Here is a 20,255-nt window from a genome sequence, read left to right on the forward strand (position 1 = left end):
TTTCAGTAGAGTTTGCACTTTCATTTGGGGCTTTTAAAGGAAATGTTCCATTAACTACTTTCTTTAGCTCTGAAAGTAGCTGGATGCTTCTTCAATAATAGTTAGGAAGTTTGACCAGAGCTACATCAAAAGGTTAATTTTTGACACAAAGTAGTTGTCAGAATTTGTGCCTGAAAGTAGATTATTTTTTCTTTCCATGCTTACAAAACTAATAATAATTGGAGATTTCTTACATTCCATATCTATATATATATATATAGATATAGATATAGATATGTATTTTATACTTCAAATTGTATTGGATTTCTTAGAGTAATTTTTGATACTAATTCAGTAAATTCAGTGCAAATAGGGAGGTTATTTTGCATATTCCACTGGGGTTTCTGAACTGCTGGGTGTGCGGTTGAGCAGCCTCTAACCTCTAATTACCTGGGAATAGGCAAGGGTGGTACCTGTCAGAAAAGCCCAGGCATGCCTGATTTTTATCATAGTTTCTTCAAAGTTGTGCTGTATATCTGGTTGCAAACTGCAGAGCTGCAATTAATGGCTGTGAGTTCATTTGTTTCAGAAATTCCATTATAAAAACCTCCTCCTTGGTGAACACGATGTCCCACTCACATGCATTGAGCAGATTGTCACAGGTATGTCTAAAATAGCTAAGTATACTGACAGGCTTTATTCTTACTCAGTACAAAACTGTTACCTGCCTGCTAAGTTCTGCAGAATTGTTGACCCTTGAGGCTTTGTGTCATTAATCTTCCTGTTTTGAAATACTTGGTTTATTTAAAATGAGGATAAAAGCCTCAAATGCTGAATAAATCTTGATGTGCCATGCGGGCAACTTAGTTTTGTCTTTATAGTATAGTCTTTATGTTTGTAACTACCATAGTGGATCAACAGGTGTTATAGGAAGGACATGTTACAGCAGTACAAAATGTTGTTAGCACATTTTTACATTGAACATTGAATCTCTGCCACTGAAATACACTAAATTGCAAAAATAGCTTATACAGGGAGACGTAGATGGGATATCTGACAAGAGAAATGCTGTAGTTTTCAATCCTCTCTAATTCTTAGCAAGTTAATAACTGGTGATCTCCAAAAATCTGCAAATGGCAATCAACATGTTGATCTGAAGAAATAAAATACTTCTTGTGGAGAACCAGGTTTTTATTTGTTGGATTCCATAGCCTTACCTATTTGTTAAGATTGTTTTTCATCTTGTAATTGTAAAATTTCATAAAAGTGATAAGTTTTCAAATTTTGTTTATAGCATGGGCTGTTAAATGCTTGGTTTTCTGACTGTAGGTAATCTAAATTATTGGTTATAAATTTTCAATGCCCAAAGTTGGTTGTGATCACTGCGAAACGATTAATGTGTTTATGAGGAAGAACATGATGAAGAAATGCTATTTTTTTTTTTTTTTTACAACAAATAGGTGCAATTGACCTGTTACATTGTCTTGCACTGGCGCACATTTGTTGCCCCTTTTCTAAAAGATGAAGTTTACCCTAAGTTTAGTGAAACATAAGCTTTTACTAACAGGAGTCAACAGATTTTCTACCTGAATCAAAATGTGCCAATAAATAAAAACCTTCTGGCAGCAACATTACTGTATCTGTTTGAGCCAATCTTGTGTTTCCTTACAGAACACAGTCAAATAAGTTTCTCTTCTTTGCAGTGAATGATGCCAAGAGGAAGCAGAAGGTCCTTGGTCCCAACCAAAAGCTGAAATTTAATCCAACTGAATTAATAATTTATTGCAAAGACTTCCGTATTGTCAGATTTCGTTTTGATGAAGCAGGTCCTGAAAGTGCAAAAAAGGTATTGTTATCTTCTTATGAATTTCTGCCTTGTAGTCACTACATGTATCAACAGCTATGCTGATAAGAACATTTTGTATTATTATGTTTTGATAGAGAAGTGGGGGGGAAGAATTGCAAATTATTCGCATTCTGTTACAGGAGAATATCTGGAGTCAAATCTATTAGGGGAAAAATTTTGAAGTGATGTATTAACTGTTTAGTATCATATAAGATAAACCAGTATTTACTGTCATATCTGTTGTACTTTTAAAAGTTATTAATTCATTAAATAAATCTTTTTAAGGACTGGAATCAGAATGTTGCATTGCAGCTGTACAACAGGTGTTTGCATTTTTATGGAAAATGTTTCAAGCTCTGATACATTTTCTGAAAGTCGTAAGCTTAATTTACCCAGAGGCTGAGTGTACTGCCTTATGGATAGCCTTAACGGTGTCACACACCACGTTCTCCAGCGAGCTCTTGGAACCACCATTTTGTCCAATTTACATGAACCTGGGTTCTTTCTCAACATTTTGTTATCAAAGCCTCGTACACTCGCGACAGGAGGAATTACTGGGCTCTGTCCATTCCTAGGGATTTCCTTGCCCGCCGGTGCCCGGCGCAGCTGGGCTGTGCTCTGGGGCTGTGCCGAGCGGGGCCGGCCGGGAGCTCGGCTGCCCTGACCTCCGCGGCACCGCGGCGTGCCACAGCTGGCGTTTCGTAAGGAATGACCCGCTTTGCTCTCAGAGCTTAACAGTTGCCCTTCTCAGTAGGATCAGGTTTGAGTTTAGCCCTGTAAGTCCCAAGGACCATCTGCCCAGGCCTAAGTCTGTGTGCAGTTACTGACCGAGAGCTGCTGAACCGGCTCAGCCCTTCACCCTCCCCGAGGTGTGCGGGCAGGAGCCCCTCATGAATCGCCCTGCTCTGGCCTTGCCCCTCTTCTGGCTGCCGCCGTGCCTGCTGCCTGTGCTGGTTGGAACCTTCCATGCTTCCGTAGTCATTCCCTTGCACAGCTTCTCCAAAATCCCCCTGGAGCAGCCGTCTCCTGCAATATCATTACAGCAACTGTTTCTAATTGGCTGTCACAGCAAAGGAGAGTGATTAGCCTGGAGGAGGAGAGAATAAACTCAGCATCTCATTAACATTCTTTGTGCTGCTTTTTCTTATGCAAGAGTGAACAGTGAAACCATTTTATGAAGGCCTTTACATTAGGCATTTATAATTACATGTTCTTAGGTGGTTTCTTCTGTCAGGAAGAACAGCTAGGTCTAGAGAGCCAGAGCTGTGTGGTTATAGAGCTTGTGCTGGTGGTGACCACAGGTGTAACAACTGCCATTTTCAAATAGCAGAATGTGCTCAGTGGAGAGGAAGAAAACTGGTACAAATGTCAGCTCTGTGGTTACTGTGGCATTTTTGATGCATCAGGTAGGTTACTGCAGCTTTGTGTGGGTGTAGCACAGAAGCGTTTCTACTGAAGGGAGATCAGGTTCAGCTAACCTAATCTAATGTTTCCATAATAACATTATTCTATTAGCAATTAAATATAAATGTGTAGAACCATGAGATCCTTAGATCAGTTTTCCTGTATCAAGATTTTGCTTAAATTATTTTGAGATGCTGGTGAACACATCTGGAGTGGTCTTACACAGCATATTGAATGGAGTTGTTTTGTTCTTTGTGACATTTAGATGGCATGCTGGCACCACAGTATGGAAAGATTTTATCTGGTTTCTGTTCCTGCCCTTCAGATAGTACATATCAAGGTTGTCCTGGTGTTTAAAAACAGAAGACAGTGATCAGGCCTCCTTAAAGTTCTGAAGGGCCTCTTTAATCTATATTTACATCCAGCTGTTTGTACAAGAAAATTTTGGTAGCTGTCTACTTGGAAATAACTGTGTGTACATAACTTTTGTAGGGCAGAGCAAGACTTGGAGTGTACCTGAGTTCTGATGTGAGGGGAAGCCTGCTCTTGGGCTGAGAGTGCATTGCTGTCTGACTGGGAGAGTGCCATAGGAGAGGGCTGACCATGGAACTGGGGTTCTGAATGGGGGGGCCCTGCATGGCAATTCATGTTTCAAAATGAGCTTTAAATATATGGAGTAGTTAGAAGGACAACAGATGCTAACTTCATGCAGTTAAAAAATTTGTTTGAAGCATAGTTGCTTGCATGTACTGGAAATACTCAGCAGCATCCAGTGACATAAATTGGTGTTGGCAAAGCGAGTGTAATCTGTTCCTAAGGAAGTGTCTCTGTTTGCTGAACAGAGCATAAGGGAGAAGAGCTAATTAAGCTGCCTTACTAGAATAGAGATTATTCCAAGTCTCTCTTTGAGCATCTCAAAGATCCTCTTTCCAAGGATCTCTTTGGATGCTGTGAAAAGATGAATCCAAGTTTGAAAGCAGGCTTCTGAAGTGGACAGTCTGACAGATTGACTACACATAGACACATGGGTAGCATTGGCAGAACTTTCAGAGGCCTTTTTCTTTGCCTTTAAGCAGAAACATTGTGAGAACACATTCATTTATTTTCAGGTAAATTATTGTAGAGAAACTTAAAAATCAGTTCTGTTAGGAAAATACGCTCAGTACTTGTTGCAGCCAATGCATGCTAATAAAATACTATCAGCATTAGTCAGCCAGGTAAACATTTTCTTCCTCATTTTTATTAGTGGATATTTGGGAAACAAGCATTAAGGGAAAATAGAAGGAATGGAAATTTGCACTCACCACTGTTTAGCAGTTTAATTTTGTTTTGTCTCTAAAATAAAGCGATAGAGTCTCCAAAGGAAGGAAAGCCAGATGGGTGTGGGAGGAAGTGGAGGATGGGGAAGCAAGGGTAAGCAAGTTGGGGAAGTCTTAAGTAAGTGCAAAAAAAGAAGCATTTCACATTCCTTAGAGGAAAAGATTTATTTTGTTCCAAAAATGACAACAAGCAGTCAAACTGAAAACTCCTGCTATTTTTTAGGCACTGCAGTATTGGACATTAGACTGAGAAAATAAAATACATGAAAAGGTGAGGCTGTAGATCTTCTGAGTGTTAGGTGATGGCCAGTGTGTTGCCTCACCGTGCATAAGGATCTTGGCAGTGCCCCAGGATGGCACACACCCTGTGCTTCCATGAGTATCTCCATTTTCTCATCCCTTTCTCTTCTCAAGACCTCTCTCAGTTCTTTACTCCAGGAAGCTTTTTTGAATGAGCATGAGAGTTGTTTCAGAATCACATGCTCAATCAAAACAGAAGGAAAATTTTTTATCTCAAATCTTGTTTCCTGTGCAATCAAAAGTAGCCTTTCCTACGTCATAACACGGGATGGAGAGGAACATTTTTTTCCCTAATTGTTATGAACAATAATATGAAACTCATAAGAGTTGGACAAACGGTCCTGACCCTTTCTAACATGTTCCTCCTGCCTCCCCAACTCTATTACCTTGTTCTAATTGTTTATACAGATCACAGAATTGGTACTGTTTCAAGGCACTGGGAATGCATAAGATACTGTCTTTGGAGGGGATGAAGAAAACTTTCTTTAGAAGTAAACTTACAGAATCAGAATGGTTTGGCTTGGAAGGGTCCTTAAAGCTCATCTCATTCCATCCCCTGCCATGGGCAGAGACAGCTTCCATTACACCAGGTTTTTCAAAGCCCTGTCCTGGTCTTGAACACTTCAGGGATGGCACAGCCACAACTTCCCTGGGCAAAAGTAAAAGATATTTTTAAAAATACAGATGAATTTTTAAAATTCTCCTAATGCTGAATGCTTATTTTCCCAATAGGTTTTCCAGCCTAGGAAAATTAACAAAATCTGTTTGTGGGACTTGAGATAGTCCTGCTTGTTTGACTTTCTACCACAGGTGCCTGCTTGGGATAGGAATTGCAGTAGCAATGGAAAACAGTATTTTTCCAGAGAGTTCATAAGCCAGGTAGCCTGGCTTAAGGAAGGAGGGAAAATCCAGGGCTGTGCTAACTTAGCACATCTGAAGTGTTGTTGTCCACAACTCTTCTGCAAGAGCGTTAGCAATACTTTAAAGCTCTTGCCCTTGGTAAAATTCCTGTTGAAAAGGAGGGTGTGCCCTGAAAAGTATCATTTATTTTTCTCAGATAGGGGTTGAACAGGGGACACCGACATAGGGAAATGGCTTTTGTACTATGAAATAACTACAGCCATTGTGTTTACTGCTTTTAATAAATGAGCTTTGCAACAAGCAGCCTATTCTCTTGTTACTTGTCTGAGCCTAAATATCTTCAGCTTTACACAATTGTAAATTGGCAAGAATACCAAACATTTTTGAGTTTGATATGAGAACGCTTCCTGTAAAGCATGCTTGTCTTCCAATTTAGAGCGTTCTACGTATGGCCATAATCTGCTGAGATCTGTGGAATGTGCTTGTCTTCTGGATCTCTGAGACAATAAAACTATTACAGGGATTTCGTGAGGAATAAACAGAAAATTAGTATGTCTTTAGTACATACTAATTTTAGTGTATCTATGAGTGAAATTTTTCCAAAATGTAAAAATAGAGACAGTAGCAGGATAAATCTATCACTTTTTAAAATAAGAGAAATAGACATCCTGAACCTGTGGGTGGACTGTTTCACCCATGCAATATGTGGTGTGAGTTACATCTATTCCATGGAACACCCAAAGCATTTTCCAGCTCCTGCTCTATTTAAAAGCACAACTATGGTCTCATATTTTTTGTGGATCTGGATGGTTACTATCTCCACCCCACCATTTTATCCCTCTTCACACAGCACACACATACTCCCTTTTTCAAATGTGGCAAGCAAATGACAGAGGTTTCAGCTGCTGCCTATTTAAAAATAGGTTTTACTGTGTTCCTGTTGTGTTATTTGGCAGCACAATGGAATTTTTTTCCTGCAGTTTGTCCTGAAGCCTTGAGAGTAGATTAGCATAGTAAAAGGCTTTCAACTTTCACTCCATAAATGAAGATGAGGAGTTGTTCTGCTTGTATCAGTTATTGTAGTGAAAAGCTATTTAGAAAAATGGAAGTCAAAATGTGAATATACACAAATTTCCATTTTATTTCATTGTTAATGGTAGCCAAAAGTAATGTGTTAGAAGTGGCCAAATATTGTTTAATAGCTTCTTCTGCTTCAGTTCATACACTGAAATCACAAGATTTAGTGAAATGTGTGTGGCTTCCAGTTATGTTATAAATATCTTGAACATTTTATCAAATCCTGCAAATGAGCTTGTAACTCATGAACTTTGTTCATTAGGAAAGTCTGCTATACTGTTCTCCAGGGACACTTGTACTGCTTGGGTTTTTTGGGGGGCTGTCACCCCTGGAATGTTCTGTCCTCTATTTTCCTGTGCAGTGTCATTGGAGAACAGGAGGTGTGGGCAGAACAGTTAAAGAAACCGTTGTTCTAAGACTCGACTGAAATTATTTTGTTGAGTGTTTGTGAAACAACATTTTCAGCTCAAGGTGGTCTACTGTCATTACTGGATTTATAAATAGTGAGGACTGTTCCCATCAAAAGTCCAAGTATATAAAGATACAGTAAGGGTTCCATAACACCAGGGATATTGCATACAAACAATAAAAATACAGTAGCTTTCTCCATGCAGATCTCAGCATAACTGAGCTCTCGAGCTTTGTTCCCATTGCCAGTGCTGCCAGCAGTGGTACTCCTTCCATTCTGTGCAAATCTTTCTGTTATTCCCATCATAATAAGGACATTTTCCTTCATAAAAAGAAAGCAATTTCTTGGATGCACAGGATTTTTTTCAAAAATAATGTTCAAAGCTGCTAAACTCTGAATAAATTTTGTAAATGTGTTTCTAAATGGGAAAAGTTGAAGGGAAGATAGAAAAAAAAGAAGAAAAAAATTTAGGTGATAAGGATGTGGGCTTGCACCATGTCTTTGTCCCTGGTTAAAAGGTACAATTTAGTAAAATGCAGAAGCAAATACTGAGGGAAGAGGACAAAGTTAAAGACTCCATTCATATCTTGAAATTTGAAGAATAACAGCACCAATCTCTAAGTGATATTTTTTTCTTCTTGAATTTGATTCTTCTAGACATTAGGGTTTTTGTCAAATCTGGTGTATTTCTTAGTGTGTATCTACATTCAAAGAGACAGAGACTAGAAATGCTTGATGAAATTTTAAGTCTAGAATCTAACCCTAAATCATGTGCTGCACTCTTAATTTTAATAATCTTAGGGAGAGAACCAGTTAGGTTTTTTTAAAAGGAAGTCGCACATGAAAAACCTCCTGGCCCAACTGACAACTTTGTAGCCGAAATATCTGTCAAATGCTGTTAAATACTGATCCTGATTCAGGACATGCCTGAACAGTTAATTGTTTAAAATTGTCCTGGTAAAATTCCATTATGTTGTTTCTGTGTATTTCCCCTCTTCCCTGAGCACTGATTGCTAGCTGCTGTCAGAACAGTGCTAGGTTGGACTTTTTGAACTGGCCCTGCATGCTCTTAGGTTCTTCTGCTGGATTGCTAAGTACTCCTTTCATTAAAGAAAATATAAAAAGACTGAGTTTTAGTTTTTTTACAGCTCTGCATATTTGACACTGTTACAATTAAAGGCAATAATTATTTTGTCTATATAGATATATAAATAACAGTAATAAATGTCTCTTTCCTAGGTGTGCCTTGCAATAGCTCATTATTCTCAGCCCACGGATCTTCAGCTTCTCTTTGCATTTGAGTATGTTGGGGAAATATATCATAATCCAGGTAAGGATGAAAGTACTTGGATTGTACTTTTTTCCTATTTTGTATTACGTATTTTTAGTAAGACTTCTGTCCAGAAGCAGTGGCAAAAAACATTTGAGGCCTTCTCCAAGGGTAACAAAATCAGCTTGTTCTGCACCCAGCCTCTTATGGTTATAAGTCATGCATTGGGATAGACATTAATGACCAAAATCCAAAGAAATGTCTTTCCTGTCTGAAACAAAGCCAAACTGTGGCAGCATGAATATTCCTATTTCTCAGTTCACGCTTCCATCCTCCTGTTGTTTGTCTCTGTTGGTACTCTGGGTACCCAGTGAATGTCCCATCAGGCAGGCTTGCTCACCTGCCCTTCTTTTGGGAATAAGTTTCTCTTCTGGTGGTATTGCAGGAGGATTTGTGCAACTTGGGACTCCATACCTTCTTTCCTAGAGGCTTACTAGGCAGTTCTTACCACTCAAAACCTCCACCACCCCTGCTGAGCTGGAGCACACCCTCTCTGCTCAAGGCCAATCTCCAAGTGAACCTTGTCAGTTAGGTAAGCCTGCAAAGATGCCTTTGGAACTTGATTTCGAGCGTAATGCTGTGCGGTCACTGCCGAGTGTTCCCCAGCCCAGACACAGCTGAGAGCCAGCAGTTGTAGGGTGACAGGCCTCCCCACAGAGCGTGCTGCTGCTGCAGAGCTGTGCTACTGAGATCTGAACTCAGCAGCTGGCACTAGAAACCACTGATCTGCCTGTTACAAAACATGAACCTCGTGGAATGATGAGATCAGGCCTTCGGATTTGCAAAACAGTGCATGGTTTTCATCCATGGTTTTGCCTCTATGACTGCCCCGTGCATGCACACGAATAAGTGTGCATGTGATTATTATGTTGCACACACAATTACACATGGAATTTCTTACCTCATAAAGCTTGGGCAATTATTAAGGTCCATGTATTTTCATGTTATAAAGTACTAGGGAGAAAGCCAATTTGCAGATAAAATTGCAATAAAATGTTAGGTTGTCACAAAGTTGCCTTTACTCTCTCTTTAAAATACCATTTGCTATATGGAAAAATACCTAGTGGAAGAATTACATAAGGTGGGTAAAAATGTTCCTCTGGAGCAGCAGACCAGAATGGCAAAGGAGAACTTTGCCATGCTGCAGCTCTTAAGAGAATATGAATTCTTTTGGGTTGTGTTCGGGTGTTCTTGTTGTTGTGAACCCTGGTGTTTGTCCCATAGATATCTGGCTTTGCTCTTGCAATTCCAGTGCTGTTTAATGACTCTCTCTCCCTGCTACTCCCAGTAAAGTAAAAGGTGAAATGCTGACTTTGTGCTTCCTGGGGAACGTAAAAAGCCTGCATTGTTCTGCTGTATGTGTGCATTGGTTTTTTCCCAGGCTATATTTGATAGTTATATATCCTGCCATTAAACAGAAAAATTGACTTTTTTTTTTTGTAACTATTGTATTTCTCTGTTTACCATCTTTGAGGAACTACTTTAGTCTGATATTAGTCCTGTTTTCTTCTGAAAATCCTAAGTAGTCAAAGTGCCAGTGCAAGAATGAAGTTGATAGATACAGAAAGCAGGAACCACACAGGTTATGGGATGTCAGCAGAGCTGTGACACTGTTCTGCTTCCTTTGGGCAGGCTCTTGCTGAGGCTCAGAGCTTTCATGGGGGAGGTGATAGGGCTGAATTTCAGTTTATTTCACTTCCATCTAAAAATGTACTTCAAGTGTCAAGAAACAAAATGTAATTTCTTTTTGACACAGCTGACTGTCTCCTTGGCATCCAAAGAATGACCAGCAAAGGAGATCCTTCTGTATAGTAACAGGCTCTCTAAACTCCTGGTCCCTAAACACAAAATGATAGGCCTTCTTTCTGTGTGGATATAAATCTATATAGAAATCCCAATATTTCAGCATGGCCTTCCATTTCTTTTATTTGCTGTTAACACAGCAGTCATTTTAAGTTGCTGAACTTTATTTTGCTTTCCTGACATGGTAGCTATTAATGGGTAGCCTATAAAGGGTTCATGTTTTTAAAATGTTGTAAACTTTGGCATATTGAAGAAGGAAAGCCTGTGACTGGAGATAACATTTGTTCCTGAGTATTAGTATGCCTTGGCTTCTATCAAGCACCACAGCAGGCCAATTTGTTGCTTTTCTAATGAAATTGCAGGGAAAAAATACATTGACATCTTCATGTATCATCAAGCTCCCATTAAGTCACTGCTTTCTTGTAATACAACAGTAGGTAATATAGATAATATTAGTGCTGTTGCTAATGGCTTATCTTTGTAATAGGAAGGTGAAGAGTTTGATTTTTTTTTTTTTTAATGGGCATTGATGACTTTCCTTTTCCTAGCAAAGAAGGTGAATGGCATAGACCCAGGAGGTGGTGGCAGTGGCATCAGCAGTGCCAGCAGTCAGCAGACTCCTTTGTTTGAAACTTACTCGGATTGGGATAGAGAGATCAAAAGGACAGGTGCATCCGAGTGGAGAGTGTGCTCAGTCAATGAAGGTTATATGATCTCCACTTGGTAAGTGTCTCTTGGGACACCAGCAGGAGGGAACTGGGCTGTCTTGTCCTGTGTGCCCCACAGCCTCTGTTGCAGTCAGCTGTGCACTGCACCTCTTAATTGGGCTGCTCTCTGGAGAGGCCCCCAGGCAAAACATGATGCAAGTCTTGCTCCTGAAGGAAGTGTCTTGTACCTGAAGGAAATATCATGTCCCTAAAGGGAATGTCATGTTTTGGCATCCATGGCTTTGGTGCTTCTGCACTTCCATGTGGGACCTGCCGTTTCTCACTGGCATCCTTGGGGCTGTGCTGGTGCTGTGGCTGAGCCCTCACACAGCAGCAGCCACGCCCAGGGGCTGCTCTGGGACAGCCTCCCTGATCTGGTCACACAGCACTGCAGCAAGTGGGAAGTTGGTAAAATGCACAGGGAAAAGTAACCTTTTTTGTCATGTTTTTTTTTCCACAAGCCTTCCAGAGTATTTTGTGGTTCCGTCTTCCTTAGCAGACCAAGACCTGAAGCTGTACTCCTACTCCTTCATTGGTAGGAGAATGCCTGTAAGTGTCCTCTTTGTTCTGGTCCTGCTCCTGGTCATTGCACAGTATTCAACTTGGGGCTGTGCATGCCAGTTAACAGAGTTCTGTGCATGGCATTAAGGAAAAAAATTGTACAGAATAACTCTAACCTGCACGATTTTGTTGTTTCTTGTGTTTTTTCCCCATGTTAGTTATGGTCCTGGAATCACCCCAACGGGAGTGCCCTTGTGAGAATGGCCAACATTAAAGATGTATTGCAGCAGAGAAGAATTGATCAGAGGTAAGTGATCATTGTGTCACTCTTCAGGTTAGGATAACACCAGTGGGGACTGTGACACAGCACTGGGTGGCAGTGGAGGTGACCCTGTGTGACACCACAGTGTTGTAGTGTGGGAACTTTGGAGAGACTGTTCTCTGGATCTGGTTCTGGCACAATTTTTATTCAAGGCCATTCCAGTTTCAAATACTGAGTAACTTTACAGGTTTTAAGGTATGCTTATTTTTTAGGGGGATAATCATTCAGATGACAGAGCATATTGATAAAAGGATGAGATTTACTGTAATACAGCTTACATTGGTGGAGATTTTCTTACCTCCTTCAGCAAGACAGTGAAAAAAACCCCTTCATTTGTGGCATTGGGAAATACAATTCAACAGACTTAGTATCATAATACACATGGTATTTCTGTGAAATATTTGTCATGTGCTGTCCTTAATGAAAGACTGAAGGCATTTAGTGCCTTGTGTAGGTAGTTTATAAACTTGGTTTTGTTCTTTGGTTTAATTTGTAGTGTGACTTTTTGTAGTAGTGCAAACACCTGCATTGTGTGTTAGGCTGGAGCTCTGAGTTTTAGTTGAAACCCTGTAAGCTTTCCTGACTTCATAAACTTTATATATGTTCTCTTCATTTGACATAGGTAAGTCTTACTAAAAATGATGGAAAACAAAAAACTGAATAGAGTTAACTGTCAGTCAGCATCAGATTTCATTTCTCAAATGTGATATTTTAATGAGCCATTAAAACATGCCCATTTTTTATGTTCAGTAATTAGCAGACACCAAAAATGTTTGAGTCAGTAGCTTTATGGCAGGAGCAATGTATCTCCTGAATATGAACCAGTAAACTTTTTTTTAGAATGAGGTGCATGTTTTATGTGTTTGCAGTTAGACAGTGGCACGTTTCTTGAAAGACTGTTTCTTTTCTCTCCTACAATAAACCTGCTGATTCTTATCCTGCAGGATTTGTAATGCCATAACTCGAAGCCATCCCCTGAGAAGTGACGTGTACAAATCTGACCTGGACAAGTGTCTCCCCAACATCCAGGAAATCCAGGCTGCACACAACAAACTCAAACAGCTCTGTGTCAATGGTATGCTGGGCTTTCCTTCTTTTATGGGGTTTTCCTGACATGGAGTGAATTCCAGTCAGCCTGGCTGACAGGGACTGTTACTGGGAGCTGTTCTGCAATGTAATTACTGTCCCTGTTGCAGACCCTTTTGATGACACTGAGGAAAAGTGGCTGTCCTCCCTGGAAAACACTCGCTGGTTAGAGTACATTAGGTTGGTACCATTAATATAATGATGTTCAATGGAATGTGCAAAGCTCTCAGCACTGTAAATGAGCAGTGCATCATTTGAAGGATTCTTTGTTTTAATATAAGTTAGGTAAATATAGATAACCCAAATCTTTTTCTTGTAGAGTGTGAATTTCTGTTAACTGTTAAATCACTTTCTTTTCCTGTCCAGAGCCTTTCTTAAGCATTCTGCTGAGCTTGTCTATATGATGGAGTGTAAGCACGTTTCTGTAGTTCTACAAGGTAATACAACACAGAGCATGCTGTAATTATTTGCATTACTGTGATAATGTAGATAAAATCAACTGTAATCTTCATACATAAACCCCATGGATTCTGAAGATCTCAGGCATTTGGAGAACTAGAAGGGAAAATAATTTTGTTATCTATCTGAACTGTAGTATAGTCCTTAGCATCAAAGGAATATTTTGCTTTGGGTCTTTGTGGGTTTTGTTCTGATAATGATGATAGAATCAAAACCTTAGTGTGAACCTTTGTCCTGTGTTAATTGGGCTAACAGTCCCTGCAGAAGCAATATCAATTTAATTCAGAGGTTCTAGACAAAAACATTTCACTCAGTGCCCACTCCTTGTGTCTCTGCAAACAGATATTTCAGAGGAAAGGACAATGAAAAACTTGTTCATATCTCTAATTCTGTAATTTCTGTAGTATTTTCAAGACCTATTAAGCTGGTATATCCCACTCTCTCCATGTAATGCCCTTCCAAAAATTGCTTCAAGGTGGAAAAATGTTGAAAATTTTAGCAGCATGAACACTCTCCTCCTCAGCACACCTTGATTTAAGTACTAGGCAGCTGGGTAGGTATTTTGTTCTTGATGAATGCACTGCTGTGCTGGATACTGCAGGACCCCTTTGTACAGGATGAGTCTCAGTTTAAAAAAAAAAGTGTGATTTGTTTTTTCTGTTTATTTTTTTTTTTAATTATGAGAACAATTAAAACAACTAAAAGTATATTTTAAAAGAAAATCTAATAAAAACATGAGACCTAGTTGCACCTTTTTGCTCTTTGAAATCTAATTCTGTACATGTGCATTTACCTTATGGATTCTGTACTTTCTGTATGTTACAGAGGAAGAGGGACGGGACCTGAGCTGTCTTGCTGCTTCTCTCATTCAAGTCATGCTGGATCCCTATTTTCGAACCATTGTTGGATTTCAAAGCCTAATACAGAAGGAATGGGTCATGGCAGGATATCAATTTTTAGATAGGTGTAACCACTTAAAGAGATCTGACAAAGAGGTAAAAATTAATTGTATTTGCATGTGATCACAGTATCTGCTTGATATCATCCTGAACGTGTATTTGTACAGAAATCTAAAAGTAAAAATATGTTTTAATACTTTCAAATCTCATTATATAGTATCAGAGGAAGTAAGTATTTTTCCAGGGTAGAGATATTTTTTCTTTACTCTCTGTAGCCACATGAGAATCAGTAAAATACCATATACAGTTCTGTGGGTTATTGTGTTGCTTCAGGGTTACACATGAAGGCATCTCACTGCTACAAACACTGGCACAGTGAGGTTTCAAATTGAAACCAAAGCAGGAGTGGGGTTGCAGGGGGTGGTTTTGCTGTGTGTTTTACCAATCCCTGTTTCCATCCCTGTGCTGTTATCACTCAGCAGTGCTTTCAGAGCAGGCAGCTGCTGGAGAAGCCCCACAGCTGCATGAGCTGACACAGCTGCCAGGAGGAAGGAGGGGAGTGCAGGGCTCAGCTCCCAGCACTGCCAGCTCTTGTTTGGCCTCTCCATGGCAAAGGAGGGGCTGCTAACTGCAGGTGGAAGCAGGGAGGACCCAGGTTAGGAACCTTTTTCAGGAACAGCAGCCAGAATCCCAGAACAGGAACATCTCCAGAGCGTGGAATCCACAGATAAACTGAGGGCACTGAGCACCAAGCAGAGAAAATGCGTGAAGGGATAAAGAAATGAGATGCCAAGAAGGAAATAATGAAAAGCAGCTATTTTGGCCCTAGGAAAGGATAAATTGAAAAGTGAAAATGGGAAAATATCTCTAAAGCCTTACATTAATGATGGTTTATACTTTTGCAATTCATGGGCTGCTGTGGAAAAGACATAGAAAATGTGGTGAGAAATTAGTGTGGCTGAATCATAAGCTCTGCAGTAATTTCAAACAAGGAAGAAAACACATTGTAAAAACAAGGCCAAGTGGCAAGGAAGGCTCATACAAGCCCTAATTTAGAAATTATGAGGGACATATAGATGGCAGAAAGGATTTTTTCAGCTGCGTGAGTATGAGCGGAGCCTAGGAAAGAAGTTTCTACACAGGAGGGAAAGCTGTGCAAAGGTAGTGCTGAGAAAGACGTGGCCAAACAGGAATACAGAGTGTAACAATTGCATAGAATCATGAGAAATGCAAGACTCCAAATAGTTTACCCTATGGTTGAGTAATGTACCAATGGTACAGCCAAATACCAAAACTGCAAAGAAATGGGTATTATTTGGGAAAGCTTATGTTAAATCTGATCATTCCTTGTTTCTTTTCCCAGTCCCCTTTGTTCTTGATGTTCCTTGACTGTGTTTGGCAGCTGCTGGAACAGTACCCAGCAGCCTTTGAGTTCTCTGAGGTGTACCTGACCATCCTGTACGACAGCGCCCGCATCTCCTTGTTCGGCACCTTCCTCTTCAACTGCCCCCACCAGCGAGTCAAGGAGAGCACTGTGAGTAGGAGGGGCTGCACCTGCTTGTGCAGCAGGACACTCAGCCTGCCCCCCTGGGAATAACAGCATCCCAGTTCAATGCTTCCTGTGTGTCCTTCCAGTTGTCACACTCTGTTTGGGGCAAAACACTCAGGTCCCCAGGTGAATTCAGTCATAAAGACTTTCAGGTGATCTGTGCAGAGACAGTGACTGACTACTCAAGAAGAAAGTCTGTTGAATTTATTTGTGGTTTTTTTTCCTAGGAAAACATTGCTACTGTACATTGGTATTTGTACTCCTCTAGGAAGCAAAATTGGATCTGGAACTCAGAAAGTAGAATGACAGGCAATAAACAGAATTTCATGCTTCAGGCAAACTTTGAAATCTCTTGACATAATTGTTTAAATAGTTGAAAAAGTTGGAGATGCTGCATCAAGTTCCAATAGTATTGCACAATGGAGGCATTTAGAAAACTGAACACTTAAATTTGTTTTTGAAAACGAGCTTATCACAACTGTGTATAGAAAACATTTGATGGCTGATAAAAGTGAAACTTACTTATTTCATTAAATATTTTGCCTTTAAAGTTATAGGTAGCAACTTTACAAAGAAGTAGAGCACTGAGGGACTATTGGTGAATTCTCAAAATGCCAGTTTGGGGGTTAAGAGTAAGCCAACAACCAATTTAATAGAATTGAAAAGTAGCTGCATAAATGCAGAGCAGCTGTTTTCTTCAGCTGTCTTGCTGCTCTGTTGTGCTACCCTGCTCCTCTTTCCCCAATAGTTACATGCTGGTTTTAAGATTGATGTAGAAGCCCATTTTCTTTGATTTTAATCTGCCTGAATGTTAACTTCTTGCAGGAATTTGCTATAAGCAAAAACATTCAGCTGGGTGATGAGAAAGGCCTGAGGTTTCCGTGTGTTTGGGACTGGTCTCTGCAGTTCACGAGCCGGGACCGGCTGCTGTTCCACAACCCGCTGTACGTCGGGAAGAGCGCGCCCAGCGTGCACAACGGGGCCCTCCGCACCTTCAAGCGCTCCAAGGTACCCGGGGGGCTCGGAGGGCTCTGCCTGTGGCTGAGGCTGTGCTCACACTCAGGGGTTGTGCTGGGGAGGCTGCAGGTGCCCTTGGATTAGCAGTAGGAGCCTTCTTTGTCTTGGCTTCCCAGCCTAAAGAAATTACTTTCTGGAGAAGAAGCAATGTAAATTGTTGAGCCTCGTGTTTTAGGACACTTTCTGATGTGGCTGAGTTACTGCCAACATTTGCATTATTTCACCTTTGGAAAAGTGATGACAGGCCACTTTTTCCCCTGAGGTTGTCAGTATTTTCAGTAAATACTGCTTATAAGTCAATCATTTGTTGCTACAAAAAACCATATATATTTCTTTTTAAAGGCCACAGTTTGCCCTGTGAGCCCTGCAGCAGTGACTCAGAAGCTCAGAACTATTTAAAGGTCACAGCATTTGTCTGGATGATGCACCCTGGCAGTTCAGGGAAATTTGCTATTCCAATGAACGTAGAACTGGAAAATTACCAGTATTTATTTTCTGCAGAAAAACTACAGCTCCACATTGCGAGGTGTCCCCCCAGCAATAAAGAACGGAATCATCGGTGAGCAGGAGTTCCTTCCAAGAAGAAACTCTCTGATACTAAAATTGAAGCCGGAGTTTTTCCACTCCGCAGAGGGGCAGAGCCACAGTATGGAGCAGTACTTCAGAGACTGGTTTGCAAAGCCCGTCGATTTGCACGGCGTCATTCTGCCCCATCTCTCTGGAACACAAATAAAACTGTGGAAGCTCTGCTACTTCCGCTGGGTTCCCGAGGCCCAGATCAACCACGGGGGCTCCATCACCGCTTTCCACAGAGCTTCTCTGCTGGCAGACGAGGTGGACATGTTAAACCGCAGCCTGCGGCAGTACAAGAGCAACTCCTCCTTGCAAGGCCACTGCTCAGAACTGGATCAAAGCAGGATGTACTTCAGGGCAAATGGTTTAAATGACACCTCAGGCACCCCAGACTTTCTCTCCTCCTCATTCCCATTTTCTCCTGTAGGGAACCTATGCAGACGGAGCATTTTGGGAACACCTTTAAGCAAATTTTTAAGTGGTGCCAAAATCTGGCTATCCACCGAGACGCTCGCAAATGAAGACTGAGGTGATGTGGAGGTTTAAAGGTTTGGGGAGAATACAGCATATCAATTTTGTCTTTTCTAACTTAACACTGCTAAATGCGGCATTGAAAGCTGTAATAATTTTTATATACAAACATTACGTAAGATTTGCACAAATATTTAAAAGCAAGGCAAGTCATGCTTCAAATCGCACAATGTTGTCTTCAGTAGTTCTCATCTGCTGGGGCTTCTGCTCCCCACTTCCTCCTGTTCTTGGGGCTTTGGCATAGGTAGAGCATTTCATTAGCTAATTGAAAGGCTTGGTGTGGTCATTAGTGAGGGTTCTGCTTGAAATAACCTTTGTTTTCCCAGATAGTGACTGAAGTAACCCTTTGATAAAACAGCTTGGAAAGCCAAAGTAGTGCAGTGGAGATGAAGTGACAGCTGAAATCTGGGATATACTATTTTATCCGACTGCCTCTTCAGGAGTAATACTTACTTGCATAGATACAAACATACTAATGTTCCATGACTGATCACCCTGCATTGTGCTAATGCAGTGTATCCATGGAAGGGCTTGTTCCCTTTTCTTTCTCGTCCCAAAATGTGTTCATTAACAATTAGTCAGATCTGTGCTCTTTGTCATGAGCTTGTCTTTAGACTATAGAAATCCACATCAGGACAATGCACTGTTAACCTTAAAACTTTTACTGTAGATATGGTATTGTAGTAGCTTTAGAAGTGCCTTTAATTGGGAGGAAACAGTAGCAGGATTACTCTAATGCAGCTGACACCCCCCACACCCCCCAACTTTTTAAAACAGGCTGTTGTGGCAAGTTCTTGTTCCATCCCCCACTTCCCCCTCTCCATTTCTGGAAAAAACAGGCATCCAGAAGAAGCAGCAGGTGTTCCCTCTTTAAGGTTAAGCTTGTTTGTAAGTCCCACAAGACCCTCACCTTTTTATAAGGGCACCTCAACTACTCAGCATTATATCCCTGCACAGATCCCCATCCCTGCCATCCCTCTCCTCATTTTTTTGCAGGATGAAGTAGCTTTCAGCAGAACTCATACCTGAGCCCTGCTGGCTTCCAGAAAGGAGCACTGGCTCCTCATTGCCACTTCCACAAGGGGTGCAGGTGCTGCAAGGAGAGCAGTGAGTGGTGCCTTCTTTTTGCAGACTGAATATCCATAGGGACAGTGCAATGAACAAGCACTGCCTGAGGGAATTATATCCAACAGCCTCCTTCCTTCTGCTTAATGCAGCAGCCTCCTCATTGTTCTGAAATCTTCTTAAATGATGCCTCTCCCTGGATGTGCCACAGAAGGACTCACAGGGAGAAAGGCAGGAGTGTGAAGAATTACAGAAGGTTGGAGAAATAGTGATGTGTCGTTCTCATAGGTTTAAGGCTCCTGTCAGCTGCCTTCTCTGAACAGCAAGGCTGTATTTTGTATTAAATTATTTCTGTATAAACACCAGTGCTGTTGAACTGACACTGAGCCTCTGTCTAGGTATTGCCTCACCAGTTTAGGGCACCAAAGGCCTTATACAATGGACTCATAGATGCTCTCAGTTTTCTCAGTGGGGAAAAAAGAAAGCTGCAGGATAGGAATATGCAGTGTATTCGAGTTTAAAAGAAAGGGGAGGGGATAGGATTTGGAAATCTTTCTTTGTAAACCCAAACTAATCTTCAGCACGGCCTAAATCACAAAGTGGGGTTTGGCTCCCAGGCTGGTCTCTGACCTCCAAGGCTGTGCTTTGCTTGCACTGCTGGGGTTGGAGAGGGAAGCAAGGCAGGGCCAGTGCAAAGGTGAACAATGTCAGGGGAGGGGGCTTCCTTTTTTACCTTGGCAAACTTCCAAACCCATTCCTATGCAAAGAAGCTGTTGTGTGTGTGCTGTGCACAAGGTGGGCAGGCACAGGCTGTTGTGACACAATGCCAGGGCTTCTGGGCAACTGTTTGTGAGGAGAAAACGTGTATTCACCTCAATTGCCTAATTATGCTGCAAGATGAGCTGAGCATGTTAAATGGTCCACAAACCAGTTGTGTTTATTTCCAAGCTTGCTGGAGTAGTCATCTCACTTGTTCATTATTCAAACGTTTGTTTTAGTTTGCTTTTGCCATTCCTCTTTTCCCATTAGCTTACTGCTTTCCCTGGCCTGATACTTGACATAAAGACCTCAACCTGTGTGCTTAGTGTCTTTTGGTACCAGTTTTGTTTTTCTTTTAAAATGACAGTTAAAACTATAATGTCTTTTTTTTCTTCTTTCCTTAAAAGTATAACTTCTTGGGATTAAAGGTACCAAAAATGTGTAAATAAATTACTCCAC

At 40.9% G+C, this 20,255-nt stretch overlaps 1 protein-coding gene across 5 annotated transcripts in view; it reads left to right on the top strand.

Moving 5' to 3' along the window:
• The window catches only part of MTMR10 (myotubularin related protein 10), a 34,320-nt gene extending 14,186 nt beyond the window's left edge, over positions 1–20,134 (top strand). For 4 of the 5 annotated variants that reach the window (XM_059858178.1, XM_059858177.1, XM_059858180.1 and 1 more), the window contains 13 exons: positions 569–641; positions 1,683–1,825; positions 8,435–8,525; positions 10,877–11,051; positions 11,497–11,584; positions 11,755–11,843; positions 12,803–12,933; positions 13,055–13,124; positions 13,311–13,381; positions 14,229–14,398; positions 15,666–15,836; positions 16,677–16,859; positions 17,370–20,134. In XM_059858178.1, coding sequence (XP_059714161.1) covers positions 569–641; positions 1,683–1,825; positions 8,435–8,525; positions 10,877–11,051; positions 11,497–11,584; positions 11,755–11,843; positions 12,803–12,933; positions 13,055–13,124; positions 13,311–13,381; positions 14,229–14,398; positions 15,666–15,836; positions 16,677–16,859; positions 17,370–17,969 — 2,055 coding nt within the window. In that variant the 3' untranslated portion in view covers positions 17,970–20,134. Of the gene's footprint in view, positions 1–568; positions 642–1,682; positions 1,826–8,434; positions 8,526–8,951; positions 9,058–10,876; positions 11,052–11,496; positions 11,585–11,754; positions 11,844–12,802; positions 12,934–13,054; positions 13,125–13,310; positions 13,382–14,228; positions 14,399–15,665; positions 15,837–16,676; positions 16,860–17,369 lie in introns of those variants that run through there. The other variant, XM_059858181.1, reaches the window with a different exon arrangement.
• Positions 20,135–20,255: the final 121 nt, after the last annotated feature.

This window comes from Haemorhous mexicanus, chromosome 13 (genome assembly GCF_027477595.1).
Source record: "Haemorhous mexicanus isolate bHaeMex1 chromosome 13, bHaeMex1.pri, whole genome shotgun sequence".
Taxonomy (NCBI): domain Eukaryota; kingdom Metazoa; phylum Chordata; class Aves; order Passeriformes; family Fringillidae; genus Haemorhous; species Haemorhous mexicanus.